This window comes from Centroberyx affinis, unplaced genomic scaffold (genome assembly GCF_046629955.1).
Source record: "Centroberyx affinis isolate AG114_WGS23_722 - 3 ecotype Tasmania unplaced genomic scaffold, CSIRO-AGI_Caff_v1 ptg003629l_1, whole genome shotgun sequence".
Lineage (NCBI taxonomy): Eukaryota > Metazoa > Chordata > Actinopteri > Beryciformes > Berycidae > Centroberyx > Centroberyx affinis.
The window spans coordinates 46,159-66,159 of NW_027281541.1; the positions used below are offsets into that span (position 1 = coordinate 46,159).

At 43.7% G+C, this 20,001-nt stretch overlaps 2 protein-coding genes across 2 annotated transcripts; one reads left to right on the forward strand and one right to left on the reverse strand.

Annotated features, from left to right (window-relative positions):
- Positions 1 to 2,935: 2,935 nt before the first annotated feature.
- htatsf1 (HIV-1 Tat specific factor 1) lies at positions 2,936 to 8,427 on the reverse strand. The gene is made up of 10 exons (XM_071540409.1): positions 8,400 to 8,427; positions 7,243 to 7,407; positions 6,665 to 6,899; positions 6,319 to 6,366; positions 6,041 to 6,195; positions 5,365 to 5,528; positions 5,100 to 5,196; positions 4,907 to 4,996; positions 4,634 to 4,771; positions 2,936 to 3,945 (listed from the first exon to the last, which is right to left on the reverse strand). The coding sequence occupies exons 2-10, from the start codon at positions 7,405 to 7,407 to the stop codon at positions 3,646 to 3,648; spliced, it is 1,392 nt and encodes a 463-aa protein (XP_071396510.1). The 5' UTR covers positions 8,400 to 8,427; the 3' UTR covers positions 2,936 to 3,645.
- A 169-nt stretch (positions 8,428 to 8,596) lies between these two features.
- Positions 8,597 to 19,676, forward strand: LOC139661832 (stanniocalcin-2-like). Its single transcript, XM_071540399.1, has 7 exons — positions 8,597 to 8,843; positions 9,064 to 9,188; positions 9,274 to 9,484; positions 14,342 to 14,468; positions 17,067 to 17,209; positions 18,601 to 18,812; positions 19,349 to 19,676. The coding sequence occupies exons 1-7, from the start codon at positions 8,697 to 8,699 to the stop codon at positions 19,674 to 19,676; spliced, it is 1,293 nt and encodes a 430-aa protein (XP_071396500.1). The 5' UTR covers positions 8,597 to 8,696.
- The last annotated feature ends 325 nt before the right edge of the window (positions 19,677 to 20,001 follow it).

Sequence of the window (20,001 nt, forward strand, 5' to 3'; positions counted from 1 at the left end):
GGTAACCTGGTTACCACAGGAAAATAACTTTAATTACAGAGTGAGTAAATCACTATAAGCTCTGATTTCCACTAGTTCAATTACAAGGTTGTAAAAGAAACGGAAAAAGGAAATAAAAATAAGAGATACAGGGCTGAAAACGGACATCTCCGAGCCCGGATTTTCCTCTTCTTCGCCAGTTCCTCTAGTTATACTGGAGGCCACCACCGCCTGGCTGTACGCCAACTTACTGGGGGAGTTTCCACCCGGAGATCAGAGCCACGGGGGCGGATAACACTGGAAGTCTGAAAGAGAAACTCTTATTTAGCTTATCCAGGCAAGATGCGTGACTGCAAGACCTTTTAATGCACAGAAACGGTCTGGAGGAGTGGATGAACGGGGGTAGGAGGGTTAAGTCTCTCCCCAAACACACACACACACACACACACACACACACACACACACACACACACACACACACACACACACACACTCTCTCTCTCACATCCACTGGGCATTCGGAGGGAAGCCTGCCTCTGCTCATTTAAACATCATCTGCATGGCTTACTCTGTGAAGAAGAAGAAGAAGAAGAAGAAGAAGAAGAAGAAGAAGAAGAAGAAGAAGAAATCATTTTTTCTATACCCCTTAATCACAGTTAACACACTGTTGTAAGTAACACAATAAATGCAAAACAAACCCCAACCTTAGACCCACAAAGGAAGAAGAAGAAGAAGAAGAAAAAGATATTCTGTTATAGATGAATACCATGATGTCTCGTTTATCAAAAACATGTCTTTATTCTGAAGCTCCCCACTGAAAACACAGTTATTCTGTTCTATTGTATTCTATCTGTTGTGTCCTGTTCTGTTCTGGACCAGATTGAGGACCTGATAACTGAGCCAACATATCAATAATCTATACTGTGACCTACTCAGAGGATGAGCCAAGAACCCGCTTTAGAAAAATAACACAGCTTGATAACAATAACTGGTCAGAGGCTGAACCAACAGAAAAACACTGAATAAAATGGAAAAGACTGACAGCGATAGCCAATCACAGCCAATTCACTCACAATTAATTTCATTCAGCAGGTTTTGGGATTTTCTGGTGGGTTAAAAAAACATCTTTAAAAGTTTCATTTATCCAAACTTGAATGGGACAATTGAAAATGAAAGCTACATCATTAATCACTGAATAGAAGTGTCACTTTGATTGCACTAAAGCTGGCAGCTGAACACAGAGATCACAGGGTTTAAACATGTATTATGCTTCGGTGAATCAAAACTAGCTGACTGCCAAGACCTCTGCGATGGTACCGTGCAATGTTGGGGGCTGGAAGTACTGGCAGGGTATCATTTACCCTAAGAAATGAAGGATGCTCTTCTCTCTGTATTCATTCAGCCGGGCTGAGAGGATGCCCACTCAGTTTCCACAAGTTTCCCTTAACATGTGATTTAACAGACCTAGTTTTAAACAACTAAACTAAGTTTTATATGTATTTTGAGTCTGTAAAAGGTTTGTTTACTAAGTTTTATGTGTATTTTGAGCCTGTAAAAGGTTTGTTTACATTGGTAATCCGGATTCAACCACTATGACTTTTTGATGGCTGATGCAATACTGATATTTTTCTACTGAAGCTCCCAACAGCCAATAGGCAATATTGTTCAATATATTCAATATCTTTTCATTTGACCATTTCTATGCATCTATGAATCTGCCTTTTCCTCAGAAATGTCATATCAGGGTGGAAAAGCCTCTGAAACAGAATTTAGACCATTTTGCAAAACTAAAACTCTAACTAAACTAAAACTAAACTCCAGCCAGACTAATACAATTATTTTAGGTGGGTTGACAGCTCTGTAAGGCAGGATGACTCATACCACCTCTTCAATGGTAGGGGGACACCTGGGATACTAAATTAATAACTAGTTGACAAAAAAACATAACGTATAAAGAAAATGTGCAATGAAAATAACATTTCATTGCACAATTTGTTTTATGAACTGTTTTCCTGTAGCTGGTCAGGGAGCAACCTCCATCATATGGGCAATAAATGTCACTGACTAAATATTTGATATTCAATAACAGGCCAATATCAGCCTGATATAACGGCAAAACCCTATTGAAAATACTCTATTTGTAAATATTGCAGAAAGTAAGGTCTGAATCAAGCCAAATTCTGTAAGTATGAGAATATACCAGCCAGTTAAATTCTCAATGGAGGCCTTAATGCGGAAATGCTTATGAAAAACCCACAGCAGACTGACGTGGGACTCTCTCTCTCAAACTGAGGATTAAATCACTGCTGTTGACAAGTTAGTTGTCATCCCCCCCGCCCCCCCCCCCTCCTCCTAACCCCCCACTCCCCACACACACACAGTTAATCTGAGGCCGGATGTAGGTGGAATTAAACCTCATGTTTATCACCTCTTGTATGCAGACTTCATCTCATACACCCTCCCACTCACACTCACACACACCAGATGTGAGAGAATCTACAGTGCCATCTGTATTAATTGACTTTTGTTCTGTAAATCTTAAGGGTGGTGGTGGGTTGGGAAAAACAAAACCCCAAAAAAAACAGACAAGCATATCTCACGTGCCGTCGCTTCAACCCAGTGTGGCCGCCCACACACGCACACACAGAGCTTTGGGGGTGCAGGTGGAAAAGCTACAACGTCATCACATTCATCTGTAAATGAAGAAATGACTGGGGGAGGACAGGCCACTGAGGCATGCTGTGTGCAAGTCGACTGGTGCAGCTGCCGGCACGTGAGGTCTGCTGTGTGGGTATCCAGCAGTGTGTGTGTGTGTGTGTGTGTGTGCGTGTGTGACGTCTATAGCATCTCCCTTTGAGGCCTCTCCACACAGCTAATACTGTCTCTGTCTTACTGCCCCCGTTTACCACGGCAATGTGAAAGTGACTTGAAGCGACACTTTTGTGTTTTACTTGAAACTTTATGACAGTTTGAAAATCCAGGACAATCAGGTTGGTTGGTTTGCCATCACCGATGATTATGACACATTTAGGCTTTAATGTATTAAGTTAACTATGCTTTACTTTGCCAGTAAAGCCCTTTGTAAACATTTTTACAAAATGTTTTATAAAAGGTTATTATTACAAGGTGATAGGAGGAATTTAGAGACATACTTTGAGTACTGAAGTTAGATGAGTTTTTACAATTCAACTCCAATGCAGTTGTCTCAGCAATCAGTACCAATTAGTTAACACTTCATATTGTTAATACAAAATATTGAATCAGTTTAACACTTTAAATCAGTTGACACACTGAAATGATGGGAAAACTGTGTGTATAAAATAATAATAGTCTTGCCTGCCTTGTTTGGCCAGTCAGTTACACATAGAGATAAGATACTTTAATAATAATCTAGTATCACCAACTCCATCCAGTTCAGTTGCAAATGTCCATGCAGGTCTAGTAAGCTAATTACAACTTAAAACACACCTGGAAACAACGAGAAAGGATAGGGAAAAGACGATTTTATTTCTCTACATTACACCAATTACAAAACACTTCAAACTGTCCAGACTGTTTCTCCTCTCCTGCTCAACAAGGAGGTTTGCAGCAGTTCGATTCACTTTACGTTCAAGCAGGACTGTCCTCGTTAGTTGCCATGGCGACAACATATGTGGGTGGATGAGTCTAGGCTTCCTCGTCATCGCTTCCTGCCAGGCTGCTGTCTGTGGAGTCCACCTCCTGGTCCTGTTGCTCTGGCGGCTGTGGTTCTGTCTGTGGGTCGTGGTTGGGTGTGTCGGTGCGGGCCGTCCTGTCCGGGCCGGGGCTCGGCTCTGTGCTGCTGGCGGTCTGGGCTGCCTCTGCGGAGGCGGCGCCCTCTGCTGGCCTGGTGCCGTCGCTGCCCTGCTGACCCTCCTTCTTGCCTTCCTCCAGGAAACTAGACCAGCCCTTCAGCCGCTCCTCTCGCTCTCGTGTCGTCTCCTCCACCTGCGCGCGCGCACACACACACACACACACACACACACACACACACACACACACACACACACACACACACACACGGTTAGCAAGACTGATGACCATTATGGTGTGGTAGCCCACTTGTATGTTTCTGGTATGTATGCCAATAATAAATGACATTTTTAATTAAGTAGTTAACCTTTTGCGTGATTATTTCAGCCAGATATTTTTTTATTAATATTAGCAGTAGCACTAGCAGCAGCAGCAGTAGTAGCGGTAGTAGTGGTACTAGTAATAGTAGTACTGGTATCTGAAATCAGTTGCCGATACCAGTAGTGTTTTTGGGCTATAGGTCTACAACAGGAATTGTATAAGTTGGGGCAGCACAATTCTTTACAGAATATCGGTAAATTCTATCACTCTTAGGCATACCGGCTACTGTGGACCTGCCGAGAGAAATAATGGCCTGTCTCTAATAAAGGCCTGGTGCTCTCTCTTGTTGAGGTAAATAAAAGGCCCTTATTGGAGTTACAGTATGTTTACTGTATGTTACCTAACGCTTCAGGATGTAACCAATAGAGCCATTTATAATATCATACGTTGCTTGGCAGTGCATCAAAAACCACTTCCCCAGTTTACCATGAATCTCCTAACATTTTTGATATTTGTATTTTGCATTTGTATTTGGTATCTCTCAACACAGACAGTGCAGTACCTGGTAGTCTGTCGTTCCATCCCAGAGGAGAACAGAGAGTTTCCTGCCTCCAAACCAGCGACCGTTCAACGCCTGAACACAGGCATCGGCGTGCTCCGGCTCCTTAAACGCTACCGAAGCCACGCCATCTGGGTGTCTCTGCAGCACAAACACAACAAATGACGTCTCTTTATGTACGCAACTTTACACATATAGAGATAAAATCGAACGTCAGAGACCAAACTCTGCCTCTTTCTCCCTGGACTGAACTGTGGACTATGATGTTGAACTCACGTCAAAGATGATGACCTTCTTGACCTGCCCGAACTTCTCACACTCTGTCCGCAGATCGTCACGATACTCATTCAGCACCAGTGGGTCTTCCTAGGGGGATCAACACAGGGATTAATACAGCGTAAGGACAGATAGTGTGTGTGTGTGTGTGTGTGTGTGTGTGCATGTGTGTGTTTTCTGTGTGTCTCCTGACCTCAAAGTCGCTGGGGTGGAACATGTTCTGGATGATGACAACTTTTTCATGTCTCTTCCTCGTGTCTCCTTGCTTCTCTGGCCTCCAGTCCAACTGCCTACACACATACACACACACGAAAATGAACCGCTCATTCATTCATCTTCTCTATCCGCTTAATCCATTTCAGTGTTTTGTGGGGCTGGAGCCTATCCCAGTATGCGCTGAGTGGGAAGCAAAATGAAACAACCAATCACATTGTTGCTAAACAGGAAGCAGGGCGTACTTCTGTTGCTGCTGCATCCTCTTCTTGTACTCCTTGTTCTTCTTCTTCTTCTTGCTGGCGTCATACGTGCCCTTCAGCTCAAACCGTGCCACTTCCACATGGAGCTGGTAACCTCTGACCTCTGACTCATCAATCAGACGCAGAGCCAGGGCCACCGACTCCTTCTGCAGAGATGCGCGTGCACACACACACACACACACACACACACACACACACACACACAGTCAATACACTGGAATGTAATACAAAATAAAATAATGCTTCTGTGTCATTCAGAGCAAAATGAGCGACATGAGACTTTTTTCACATTAAAATAACAATGAATAAATAGGATATATGATTTATTATTAGTCTGTGTCTGTTGGTGAGCCTGTGTGTTCATGCCCACCCCATTTGCCTAAAGTTGTCTTTTCAATGATGTTCACGACATTTTGGGGTGTAAACTATTTGCTGTGGGTGTGGTACTTGCGATACATTTCACTGTCAAGGCAAAAAGTTGCATGTTGTAGATTAAATGATGCAAGAGAGAAAGCAACAGACACACAGGTGGACAGACAGACTTGCCATGACATAAAACCATCCATCCATCCATCCATCCATCCATCCAGACAGACAGACAGAGACAGACAGACAGACAGACAGACAGACAGACAGAGAGAGAGAGAGACAGACAGACCTTGAGATAGCAGCAGAGGCCGTCTCCCTTCAGATTGCCTTGTCCGTCCTTGTAGAGTTTGACCTTATACTCCTCAGTGATGGGGTCCCGCATCACGATGCCACACTTAGACATCAGCTCAACAAACTCCTCAGTACTGATGTCAGGAGGTAGGCCTGGGGAGAGGAGAAAGGGAGAGAAAAAAGAAAGAGAGGGAAGAGGATGGGGTCAAGATATTAAGGTTTTCATCGGACAGCTGCCTCCTTAACAATGAGGGACAATTTGTAAGCTATACCAACCTGACACATAGACGTTAGTGTTCTTATCGTTGTCCACATCAAACCATCCTACACACACACAAATGGGAAAAAAAAGTGTTCATCAAAGATGCAATTGTGCAAACTTAAACTTAGCAATAGTATACATTCATATACTGTATATAAATACCATCACCGGAGCATTGAGCATCAAAGTCTTGTCTTTCAGTGTTATTGTGGAAAGGCAGCAAGGTAGAAAAATGCCTCAATGACTGTGGCTCTTATTTAAATTCAAACACCATTTGTCCTTTCCTACTGGTGTGTCAGGTATTACACTGGTCCTTGAAAGATAACAGGATGGCTTTCTAAACTATCCATGCCACAATACCTTGCTCTGCTTTCCTCTTCTCCCCTTTCTGCTTGGCTTCTTTAGCCTGGGTCTGGTTCTGGTTTGAGTTCTGGGTCTGTGTGGCGTCTTTTGGGTTCTCCTTTGCAGGGGCCTTGCTGTTTGGGCCAGGGGCTGCTGGGTCAGCGCTGCTCAATGCAGAGGCATCCGGATCCGGATCTCCTTCCTGAGTGAAGCCGTAGTTGGCCTGGTAGGCTGCAATGAAGTCCTCTGTTATCTGGAGAGACAGAGCAAAACAGAAAAGCAGAACTCATTTACATGGAAACTGGCTCTATAACCACAACCTCTGTGGCTACACCTACAGAACGTGCAATGAAAGTAACTCGAGACAAGAAAACCGTTAACTTATCCAAGTATACTATTACATTATCTCACAGCCAACTGGGCTCTCAAACAATAGGGGCTTGTAGTCACAACAGTCACAACCAATAGTCGGTGTTGACAGAAATAAGGTTACATTGAGTAGTGTGTAGCATTGTGCAGCAACGAGGAACTAAGTCATTTCAGAACAAGGGCAAAACATTTAAGCATCAAGGCTGAGAGATCAAAGAGGTTCATACTTTAGGGAACCAGGCTTTCTTGTCATGGTCCCAGTCATACACGGTCCCGTCCTCTGGGTCGGTGTAGGAGTATGGGTCAGAGCCGTCCTCGTTCCGCTGATCGTACAGCTGCTGCATTCGCAGCTGCTCCAGAAACTCCTTGTTTCCATCAGATGCGCCACTCATCTGCAGCAAGAATACGATATGTCAAAGGTTGTGGAACCTAATGAAAAATTACCCAAGTTAGCAAGCCATTTCATTTCAGTTGTGTTGATTTAAGTGTCCACAGACTGCTTTGCCAAATCCTGTTTAGTGTAGGCTACAATTAGTTATTACAACTGCAACAAAATATATTCACAACATAGTCTATACTATTTGCTTGCTGGCAGAGATTTAGGATCATTTGGGTAACATCTGTTTAGAGGGTGGAAAGGAAGCTCAGCAGGAATCTATTGTCTGTGCTTACAAAGATGGAGCTGTGCATCCAGGGGAGGAGGATGAAACTAAAGAGAATTGAGAATTGACACACTAATGCAGAAAAAAATGAATTAACATCCAAGACACAATTTATATAAAAACTCTTGGGTGCCTAAGACTTTTGCACAGTACTGTATATTATGGACAAACTAAATTGTAAGAAAGACAACAATATAGTGTGTACAAATATTTTGGGGTGCAACTGGTTCAAGTTAGTTAGCCTAGCCAGACGTCGAGTATCTAGCGTAGATGTGGACGCGGTGGTAAAACACACAAGGCAGCTGAAGTAGTAACTCATCACACTTAACTGACAGCTTGAGCCAACGTTAGCTAGGTAATTTGGACATAACAGTTAGTAAAGAAGTCACATAGCGGTGTCATCAAGGTTGACTGCTCATGCAGTTCACATCACGATCATTTATTGATGCACATCTAGTAAATGAACTAACAGTTACGCTTAAGGTTGTTGATGTTACTGTTAATTGAGGTTAGCCAACCTAGCTAGCATTAGCATTAGCTAGCGCAGCGTTAGTGGCGGCAACCTAAAAACATGCAGTTACGAAGGATAGCGAAACAGTCTCCTTGCGCCTGGAGACTAAACCACAGAGCAACACGAGCTTTTACGTTTTTAAGAATGCGGTGATTTTAAAGTACCGCTGTATATAAACCAATCATTGCACGCTAGCTAACATCATGGCTACCTTTATTCCGCGACGACACTTGAATGCAAGTAGGTAAGTCAACTTCCGATGTCAGGTTCCGCCGAGACGCGCATGCGTGACACATCGAAATGGTGCGCTCGATTTGTAACACAGTTTTTACCGTAACAGCTGACATATACAGAGACTGATACAGCGGCGAGCGATCACTCCACCCGCAGTTTGCTGAGACATACAAATCGGTCGCATCTCTTGTAGGAAAACAAGTACCAAGCTAGCATTCATTGTAGCGAGCAGTAACTTAGCAAATCTTTGGAATCAAATCGCCCTCGCTTTGGCATGGCGGAGGGCAGCAGTGGTAACGCCGGTGCGGCAAACCTTCCTCCCGGTGACCCGCAGCTGATCGCCATGATTGTGGAGCATCTGAAGAACCGAGGTCTTTTCGACGAGTTCCGCCGGGACTGTCTGGCAGACGTTGATACAAAGGTAGTTAGCTACTTGCTAGCTAAATCCAAGCACAAAGCTAATGTTGGCAAATCCTGAGCTACTCGCTGGTATTTTTAGTCTGGCAGTGGTGTTCATTTCATTGTAATAACTTTGGCAGAGTGTTCTTTTCATTGCAGCCACCATGCTCGATGTTGATAATGTATTATTTTGTGCTATTGCTGTGTAATGACTAAGTTACTGTCATTGTCACCACTGCTAGCCCGCCTATCAGAACCTGCGACAGAAAGTTGACAACTTTGTTACCACGCACCTGAGCACGCAAGACTGGAACCCGTCTATCAACAAGAACCAAATGAGGAATGGGCTGAGGCAAAGTGTTGTACAGTGAGTATTACATCTATTAACTGTCACCCCCGCCCCCTTCTTTTAGGTGTTACTGCCATGTGTGTGAATGCTGTGTTGTGTTCAGGTCGGGCATGCTGGAGTCCGGTGTGGACAGGATCATCACCCAGGTAGTGGACCCCAAGCTGAACCACACTTTCCGGCCGCACATCGAGACTGCAATCCACGACTTCCTGTCAGGGGACAGGAGGGAAGAGAACCCCTCCAATCCCAACCCTGCACCCTGTGAACAGACTGAACAGCCAGAGGCCCCACCTGCCACCGGCCCCAAAACCCCCTGAGGTCAGTCCAAAGGTCAGTCACAGTCTGTACTCTGTGGGGGTCGAGATACCACAGAGCATCGGCCAAGGCCAAACTTGGCACTGCTCCGTCGGGCACAAAAACCCTCACAGGCTTGTAAACCAAATTGTGATAAAGTGTGATATTCCCTTCCTCTTGCTGCAGAAATAAGGAATGTTCTCTTCTGAATGCTTACTTCAGCAGTCTCTCTTTTCTGTCCTGCCACAGGTACCCATGATGATATTTTGGTCTGCACATAATGTTCTAGCGCTGGGCCATCCGTTTGGGGGGTGTGGCGTCAGAGCAGAGGAGAGGAGGAGGAAGAAGAGGAGGAGGAGGAGGAGGTTGTCTCTAGCTACCTCTGTTTAACAGACTTGTCTAGAATGTTTCTGGAGTCAAAGTGGTCAGCGCAGGATGTGGTTTTCAGTGCCGTCTGTGTAGCACGAAGCTGCTGTTTGAGAAGCTGGACAATGCCACTTAACGCAGAAAAAAAGTTAACAATGTGCTGTGCACCATCCTGGATTGCCCTGCTTTTGTGAAGATGAACCTGGAACAAATCAGGTTTTGTTTTGATTTGTTGTTACTTGCTGATGAAAACCAGAATAAGCGGTGTGTTTTTGTTTAATGTATGAAATGAGACAGGTGTTTATTTTGGAATCATGTTTTTTTTGTGTAATGCTGATTTCTCACAGCGGTCTTTGTTTGTTTTTGGAAATACTTAAATTTTGTAAATAAACCTTTTCACTAATGGATGAGTGCATTGGCTGAAAATAATAACATGGTATTGAACTTGGAATTTCTGACTATGTAGTTAGTCAAAGTGGAAGGTGAAGTCACTGGGCAGGTTGATTTCCAATTAGGACTAGAGGAGGAACAGCCTGTGGTGATTTTCTAACTGATTTGGCACGAAAGATATTGGGCAGGTCAGTGAAAATTTGTCACTGTATGAACATCATACAACTAATTTCTCACTCCATGACTGATGGTGAAAACCTCGTCTGTTTTCCTCCGGAAGTTAAAACATGAGAAAGACGGTGAGAAAATCTGTGGTCACAAAACAGAGCCACCAGGTGGGGTAGTTGACTAGGGTTGTCCATTTTAAAAGGTCGATTCCACCAAAAACTACTCTTAGGTTGAATTGCCCAAGATGGTTGAAAGAAAGTTTTATGGACAAACTTCAAAAATATGAAAACATTTTGTGTGGTTATCATAGGTCTGGGAGTATGATTGTCTGTAAAACTTTGGAATTCCCTTTTAACATGCCGTCCATTTCCAATCAAAGGACAACTTGCCCCTAAAAATGAACATTTAATATCTTTTTTTTTTTTTTTTGCTTTTGCTTTTGCTATGATCATTCCTCATCTATAGGTTCCCTTCTCTAATCAGTGGAGTGTATTTCTCAACAGAACAGCGGCCAAACAGAACACAGGAAATCAGGATCAGTGTCTACCAAACCTCTCTAGCTGAACTAGATTGACTGACTCTATTCATTATTATCTGAAACAGTAAATCTATGTTAAATGCATGATATGTAACTCTGAGAGGCAAATCTGAGCCCATGGATTCATCAGTAGCAGTGGACGTTTTAACTGATAGCTGATAGGTGGGCATGTTGTGTCATGTACTTGATCAGAGATGCGTGATGATGTCTTAAAAGAATGTTTCCTTGAAAAGACCCAATTTTCACGTAACTTACATCATTCTTATCCTGATTATCATCTAACTATAAAGTTTGCCATCTTTAAAAAGATGAAAAAATGAGATGAGAAAAAAACTCACTTTTCCTCATCTTGATGTTTTAATTCTTTATGGTATTAAAGGCAAAATTGAACAGTTCGTAAAGAAGTACATCACATCTGAAAGCCTTGATAAATACAGGCCTAAACCTCAGTCAGTCCGTTGGGAGCTGTGTGTGTCATCGGTGCTTGCGTAACCTTTATTGATTTACCTACTTGTTTTTGGCAGGAGACTGACCCACACGTTAGCACAAATATGTGTGTCGGGGTGTGTGTGTGTGTTTCTGTCTGCGAGTGTCTGCCTGTTTGTCTATCTGTGTGTGCATGTAAGTGTCTTGTGTGTGCCAGGTGAAAGCCAGTGGTCTTCCTCTAATGTAGCTACAGCAGTGAGTGGTGTGTTAGTTTCTCTAGTAAACAACCAATATACAAACTCACATGTCAGTTCTACAATGTCAGTTAATTCCAATAACCATATTCTACAGAGAATGGCGTAAATCAATACACTGACTTCTTGGTGAACAAGCTCTTTGATCAACTTTCCACTGTTTGATGAGAAGATTGGTAGCAGTTTCAGCTCTGTGTGTTGTGTTTGTATAGTTTACTATAGTGTACACTGTGTATATTAAGTGGGGGAAAACAGTAAATTGATTACCAAGTTTATTTACACAAAGGTTTCCGTAATCCTTTAACTTCCTCTTCAAATCAATTATCCTGAAGCAGATACTCAAACTGCATTAGATCTATATAAACATACAGAACATACACACACACACACACACACACACACACACACACAGGAGAGTCGCACGCTCTCACACAGGCAGACATGCAGAATGTTTGGCATAACATGGTCATGTGAGGGACAGAGAGTACAAGAGGGTACTGCATGTGTGGTGTTTGCTCTACAGTGTCTATGTGCATGTGTGTGCTTACAAAACTATGTGTCGTTTTGGGTGTGTGTGTGTGTGTGTGTGTGTGTGTGTGGGGGGTGGGGGTTAAGGGTCATTGTGTGGGTGGTCAACAGGGGTTGTGTGAGGGAAGTCGTGGGATGTTGTTTTGAAACAGGATGAGAGAGAGAGGGGAAGGTTGAAAGAAAAACGGCCTTCATCAAACATCCAAACACAAGTCCCTGAACGAGTAAGCCTACCCCATACGGGCCCCTACACACACACACACACACACACACACACTATGTCCCTCTACCTTGACCTCCCACCACCACACACACTCTTTTCTCAGCCACACACACTCAAAGCCTCTTGGATGCAGAATAGATAAACGGGAGCGTCACAGTGAGGAGGGAGGATGAAGAGCGAGAAGAACGAGAGGTACGACGGGAGGAAAAGATGAGCGAGAGACGCTGTTTGTTTGGGTTTTGCTCCCCAGGAGGCGCTGATGTCACGGTGTCACATGACCTTTTTGTGTCCTCCCCTGGATGTCAGGGGTCAGAGGTCAGGGCCGTTCTGAAACAAAACACACGACCACAACAACTGGATGGCAAGCTTTGAACATATTGTAAAAATGAAAAAACAAAGATTAACTCACCTTGGACGCACAAACACATTTACACACACATGCACACACGGTTAACTGCTTTATTTGAATCCACCATTTAAATTCTAAGACAAATGAACATCTGGTTGAACATCAGAGTTGTTTGTCTCTTTTTCATACACCTGCAATTCGTAAGCCACTAACAGCAAGTTTGGGAAAAATTTCCAAGGTTGCAACATACAGTATGATGACCAATAGCTTGCAAACATACCCAAGACGCACATGCGCGCGTGCACGCACACACACACACACACACACACACACACACACTCTAACCAACCTGTCAGCAGCTGCTGCCAACCTGGCTTGTTGATATGTATTAAATCCCTTATATTGTGTGAATTATGAACATTATAGGCTGGAACTAACAGCTACCCTGAAACACCATGATGATGATGTGTGTGTATTGTGTTAGTACAGGGATTTGTGTGTGTGTGTGTGTGTGTGTGTGTGTGTGTGTGTGTGTGTACATCTGTGTATGTGGTCTCCAAACAAAAATATTTAAAGAATGTCAGGCAAACACACAGACATGAAGTGACAAAATGAGAATATACCAGCGATTTTTGTATTACGACTTTTTGGAAATGCTGACCCTCTTCACATCTGTCTTGCTGTATCTTTCCTCCCTCAGTCTTATTCTCTCTCTCTCTCTCTCTCTCTCCCTCTCTCTGTCCTGTGTCTGGTACAGAGATTGACCTCCCTCTCTCTGGGTGCTTTAGATACGTTCCTTCCTGCACGTCTCACTGCCAAGCCAGCAGCTGCGTACCCTCACACACACACACAGACACACACACACACACACACACACACACACACTGGCTGGCTGGCGGGTTAATTGAGTGTTGATCTCTTCAGTCTAGTTGACCTTCATGTGCCCCGGCTCAGAGGAACAGCCTCACTCCGGTACCTTATAAGAACATTTTAACTTTTTGGGAGAGTTTCTATCACTCTGTGACCCACATTATTAACCCATTCTCTCTCTCTCTCTCTCTCTCTTTCTGTCTATGTCTGTCTCTCCCTCTCTATCTCTTCCTCTCTCTCTTTCTCTCTCTCTCCATTCAGTTAAGTTCAGTTCAATTCAAAGGTGTTTTATTGGCATGAAATACTAATTGAAAAAGTAGAAATAGAAATTCAAATGACAGCAACATGACAGTAACAATCAACAATAAATATACAATAGATATGTCACCAAATTAGTAAGTCAGACACTTAATTATCAATCAAACAATTTATAAAAATACATGAATTCTGCTCTCTCTCTCTCTCTGTCTCTCTCATTACTGAATGATAAAAAACGTAAAGTTCTTCAGTGTGGCGAGCGGTCAAGGCTGTGCTGTGATTGGTTAGAGAGACAGCTCGCGGCTCCCCTCATTCACCGTCACGAGCGCGCAGCTCGCGGGGGCTTTATATCCCAGCCGTCATCCCGCGCAGAGCTCCAATGCGCGTTCATAGTGGAAACTTCTCTGTAGTTTGGCGACTCCTGTTTCTTCTACCAATAAAGACTGATAAAAAACAGTAAACCAGCCTGGAACTTTTTGAACTTGTGAACTTGAATTTGTCCCAGAGATGCCGGTGAAGCTGTCCGCTGTGTTTTTCCTGCTGCTGGCCTGTCAGCAGGTCCTGACGGATCCAAACGAAGCCCAGGAGAAACAAGTGAACCAGGCGAAGAGGCGCCTCTCTCTGCAGAACACAGGTGGGTCACTGTCTGTCTACCTGTTGGCAGCGCTGTGGGCCGTGCTGTCATACTGCTGCTCACAGAAATTATCTCTCTTTCTTTGTGAAACTGACTTTGCCTTGAGGTTAGACTGTCATAAACTGGAGTGGTGGTTCCCAAAGTGTGGTCCGGGTGTCCCCAGACTAATGAGGTTTGGTTTAATTTCACTGCTAGAAGTTAGCAAAATTAGAAAATCTCTGACAGTTCTGTTCTGAGGGGGCCCATAAGGAGAAACAACGTTTTCAAATGGGTGTCTGTGTAAAGCATATCTCTTTTTGGGAGGCTTTGAGGTGTGGGAAGCCTTATGGTCCACCTGACAGCAGCACCCTGTTAGTCTCTCACTAATTCCCCATGGCACCAGGTGCAAGATGTAGGGCTGAATTAAACAGAAAAATAAAAAATACACAAATAGGCTAGGCTACTGTAGGCTACGTGCCATAATCCGTTATTGACAAATATGACGATTTCACTCACGAGCCACAGTTTCTACACGCGTCCTAGTTGTGTTTTGTAGGCTATTGAATCTGTATTTTTTATGCATTTCATCAAATTATGCATATGGATTGGTTTTCATTGGTTCATTCATAAACATATTTTATGGGTAACTATTTAATTTCGCACCCGTAGTCCCTATAGGCTACTTTTGCAAATTGGATCAGCCAATCACAGGACTAGACCTGTTTAATCATGTTTGCTGTGATCTTTGCAGCAGCAAACAGCAGCCAGGCCAACAGGGAAAACTATAACCACGACTTTCTGCTTTCTGTCCGACTTGCGCTGACAGGATTATCAGGCAGCCGCTGTATGTCTGGTTTGACACTGCGGCGGTATGATGCCCCCCGTTGGACTGGAGCTCACTGGGAAACCATCTCCCTGAAGGCCAAATAGCTTTGACATTATCGACCAGTATGACGACACGTATTTGTGAATTTGGCTGTAGCCTATTAATTTTATTCAGTTTTGTTTCACTGTAATATTCCTATAATAACCTACTCCTTTAGGGTCTTATAGTGGGTCTTCAATAGTAGGCTACTCAGTGAGTTTTATAGTGACCTTATCTAACGGTATTTTTTTGATCTCCTAAGGTATCACTATAATATTCATACAATGTCCACTTTAGGCTATTTGGATTGTCCAATCAGGTGACATAAAGTAGATGTTCAGCAAAGTGTCAGTTGCCTATTAGTTGCATTTCTACAGACTATGGTAATCCCAACTGGACCTATTTCTAACCCTAATCCAACCCTAACGTTACACTATTGTATCACCTGAAATTCAGTAGACATTTTAGTATGTTGAGTATCAGCTATAGGCTATATCCAAGTAAAGTGCAACCAATCTTCCTTTTGCATATTGCAGCATATTCGTTAGCCTATATTTCTATAGTATCCCAGTATATCACAGGATTAGTATCGTCCAGTTTCGCCGGGGTTAGTCCCAAGTCTCCATGCTCTGTCCCTGTCCCGGGCCGGTCTGCCTCGGTCTCCTGTTCTGTCGGTGCGCTGTAATTCAATGCGCCCGGCGGCTCGATCCTGTCCAAGCACATTCCCTCCGTACCAGCAGGTCGGTGACGGCACCTCTGCCCCGGACCCAGACCTGCAGGACAACAACAACAACAAAAAAAACAACAACAACTGTCTCACCCGGCATTTGGCCTCTTGGTGACAGATAAACCTAAGGACTCCTAACGAAAAGTCACTGTGGTATTCTGTTCCTAGAGGGACTTACAGTGGGTTTCTGGTGTTCAGTAGTGAGTTTATAGTGACACTGTAGTAGCCCACTGTAACCTCATGACACCCAGCAAAAAACGTTTATGGATTTCAAATTCTTTCTTCACATTTTTTAAGCATATTGAGTCGAAAAATAAAAACCAAACTCATCAAAAAATTCTTGTAGGCTATTTTTACTGTAATGGACATCAAGACTAAGAAGAATAGGATATGGACAATTCATGCATTACATCATACATTACATCATTAGCACAAATGGTTGGCTGGCTCTCCTCCTTATAGACATTTCAAACACTTACCAATTCCAAATCTTAAGTTATGGAATGCTGCTGCAAAATCAAAGCATATGCCTACATTTCACTGTTTGCTGGACAGTGTCAGCTTGCTGTGTCTCCTCAGGTGAAGCTTCATCCTCTGAGCTCTTCATCTTCTGTCAAAGAAAGAGTCAGTGAAGCCAGATGACCTCTACAGTGTACATAGCCTATAATAAATAGTTATTTAGTGTAAGAATGGTTAAACTGTACTGATTCTAAGATGTTCACATGCAAGAAAAAAAATCTGAATATTAAATAAAAAAAAAAAACCCCACCTAATAGTTGTCAATTTTGTAAAGCCTGGAAGCAGAAGTTCTCAAGGTCCTACTCCCATAGATGTGATGCTGAAATTCTTATAATGTCCTAAACGGGATGCAACTCCTCTGTGCATCCTGTATGGTTTGGGAGACGGACTCAAAAGTAAATTTCCTCTGGAGCGGACAAAAATTAATGGCTGGATTGCTTATGCCCCCCCCCCTTCTCTCCCTCTCTCTCTCTCTCTCTCTCTCTCTTTCTCTCTGTCTGTCTTTCAGCAGAGATCCAGAGTTGTTTGGTGAGTTCAGGGGACGTCGGCTGTGGGACGTTTCAGTGTTTCAACAACAACTCCTGTGAAATCCGCGGGCTGCACCACATCTGTCTCACTCTGCTGCACAACGCTGGGCGCTACGACTCACAGGTGGGGAGAGGGGGGGTCAACTGGTTTTGACCTCATTTATCATGCACACACGTGTATGCACACGCACATACACAATGTTGATACACATGTAAGCCAGTTTTCAAATCATTTTGCAATTTGGCACCTTTTGCACTAACAGTACAACAAGTACTGGCTGGCCTTGTCATATTCCAGAGCAGGTGCTTCTTAAAGGACGCGTTGAGATGGATGTTGTTTTTTATACTGTCACACAATCCGATCAATCATTGCAGTCATTTGTGAAAGATGTGTGTTGTGTAGAGAGGAGTGTATGGTAGCGCTGGTTACAGAACAAACTGAGGGGCAAACTGAAATTAGAGAAGGGACAGTTTGTCTACCTTACTAGAATAGAAATGCATTAGGGAGTGATGCAAAACTAATGTGTCTCCAGTATGAACAGGTGTATGATGTCTGTAAAGATCTTATGTTGGTGTTACTGTACGATACAACTGCATACAATAACATGCAATATGATGCGATGGGATTCGATAAGATCTGATGCAATACAGTGTGATACGGTGAGATGCGATATGATGTGTTGACATGATGACATGCGTTAAGATGAGATAAGATGCGAGGTAAAATGACACAAAACGTTATGATACGATATGACACAATACTGTGTTGGTCCATTGCCATGGAATTCCCTTTGTGAGGTCAGCACAATAACAAAAGAGAAAAAAGTAAAAGTAAAACAATGCACAAAAGAGCTCATATATACTCACCCACTATAAAATGATACATAAGACCTGCACAGATCCACACTGTCACAACACAGGATGTGTGGTTACTACTGTAATCCACTATACATCCGATAAAGTGTTGCTTTCCAGGAAATGACCCTCAGAGAGAATACATTTCTGTCCATCTTGTTTAAAGTTATGTAAGTATGTGTACAGGCAGGAATGAGAATGTTATTGTGTGCAAGCCTGTGGTTTGTAATACCGAGACTGGGCCAGTATGACATTGTTCTTAAAGGATATGGGGTAACGGATATTCTCTGGAGGTAGCAGCAACATCAGCAAACCAGACTACTGCCCAAAATCCTCAGCTTCTTTCACTGTGTTCCTATGGTGTAGCATGCTCCTTGTGATCCACAGTGACTTATAGTGATGCTAAGTCTTCATCTGGTACAATTCTCCAGCACTGAATGTACTTGTAGTGTGTTTATTTTTAGTCTTCTGTCATACAGTGTGTCTTGTCTGCACTATATCTCAGGTCCTGGTACATTTTGTCCTGCACCTACTGTGTCAGTCCTGTGTAACTGTATACTAAGTGTCACCGCCAATGAACCAGGTCAAATTCCATGTGTGCACGCATTGTACTTGACAAACAAAAGTGATTCTTGCGGTCTCCTCTCCTTGTCCTCCCAGGGTAAGTCGTTTGTGAAGGATGCGTTGCGGTGCATGGCGCTGGGTCTGCGCCAGCGCTTCAGCTGTGTGAGCCGTCGCTGCGGAGCGGTGAGAGAGTTGGTGTTCTCGCTCCAGAGAGAGTGCTACTCCAAACACCAACTCTGCCTGGCGCTACGAGACCACATGGACACCATGGGGGACCTGGTCCAGTTCCACCTGCTGTTCCCCCCGGGGTGAGGGCTACACACACACACACATGCACACACACATACAGAAAGCAATAAATAACTGGAGGTTTTCATCAGTCAAAACAAAAAAGGCAACAGTAAATGTCGTCCCCTAAGAATGATGCAGTCCCACTCTTGGCCAATCAGTAACATATAACATTTAATTGATCTGTAATTGTAGCGTGGTGAGATGCATCATTCCCCCAAGTGATCAATGTCTGAGATATCACGCATGACGAATGGACAAATGAACGAAATTGAATGAATGGCCAGAAATCAGTCCAATTATCTTTAAAAACACGCTAAGATCAGTGATATTGGCAACATGCAAAAGCAAATCTTTTCCATAGAAAACAATGAATAAAAGCCAGAGCTGTGAAGGGAGGTTCCTGGTGGACACACAACTGTAGTGAGCCTCACCTTGTAATCACAAACATGGTTTTAATTTGCTGGTTAAAGAAATGAAGGCTTAATTTCTTATTGTTAATCATCTTGATTGTGTGTGTGTGTGTGTGTGTGTGTGTGTGTGTGTGTCCTCGCAGGCCGTACGTGGAGCTGGTGAACTTCCTGTTGAGCTGTGGAGAGGACGTCAGGTTATGGGTCGGGCGTCGGTTGCGTGGGCAGTGCGAGCAACACTGGGGGGCGCTGTGCAGCAGCTTCGGCAGTGCCTGTCCTCTCAGCCAATCAGACGCTCCACAGCACACCACCGTCCCGCCCCCTACCACGGCAGAGCCTATCACGGGCCAGGGCCCCCTGCAGCAGCCAACCAGAACGGCTGATCCAGAGGACGGGAGGGGTCTCAATCAGATTGACAACGCTACCGAGTCTGGTCTCCTTGTGTCTGAGAAAACCAACATTACTGCTCCATAGACAGACAGAGGCAGGGAGACAGACAGATAGACAAGTTGGCAGACAGACAGGCAAGCAGAGAGACAGACAGGCATCAAGCCAGTCTCAAAGCCAGACAGGGAGATGTGCAGACAGGGTACGCCAGAAACAAAGGTCATGCACTTATTACTTTATGGTAGTAACAGAATGAGTAGAAGTAGTAGTAATAGCTCTATTGCAGTATTTAGAGTGTAGTATTACCTGTGAAAGCAATGCAACATAACTTATTTAATCTGTTTATGGTATAATATTATTTTCTCTTATGTTTGACGTGAAACAAGGAAACCAAAAACCAGCTATCTACCTC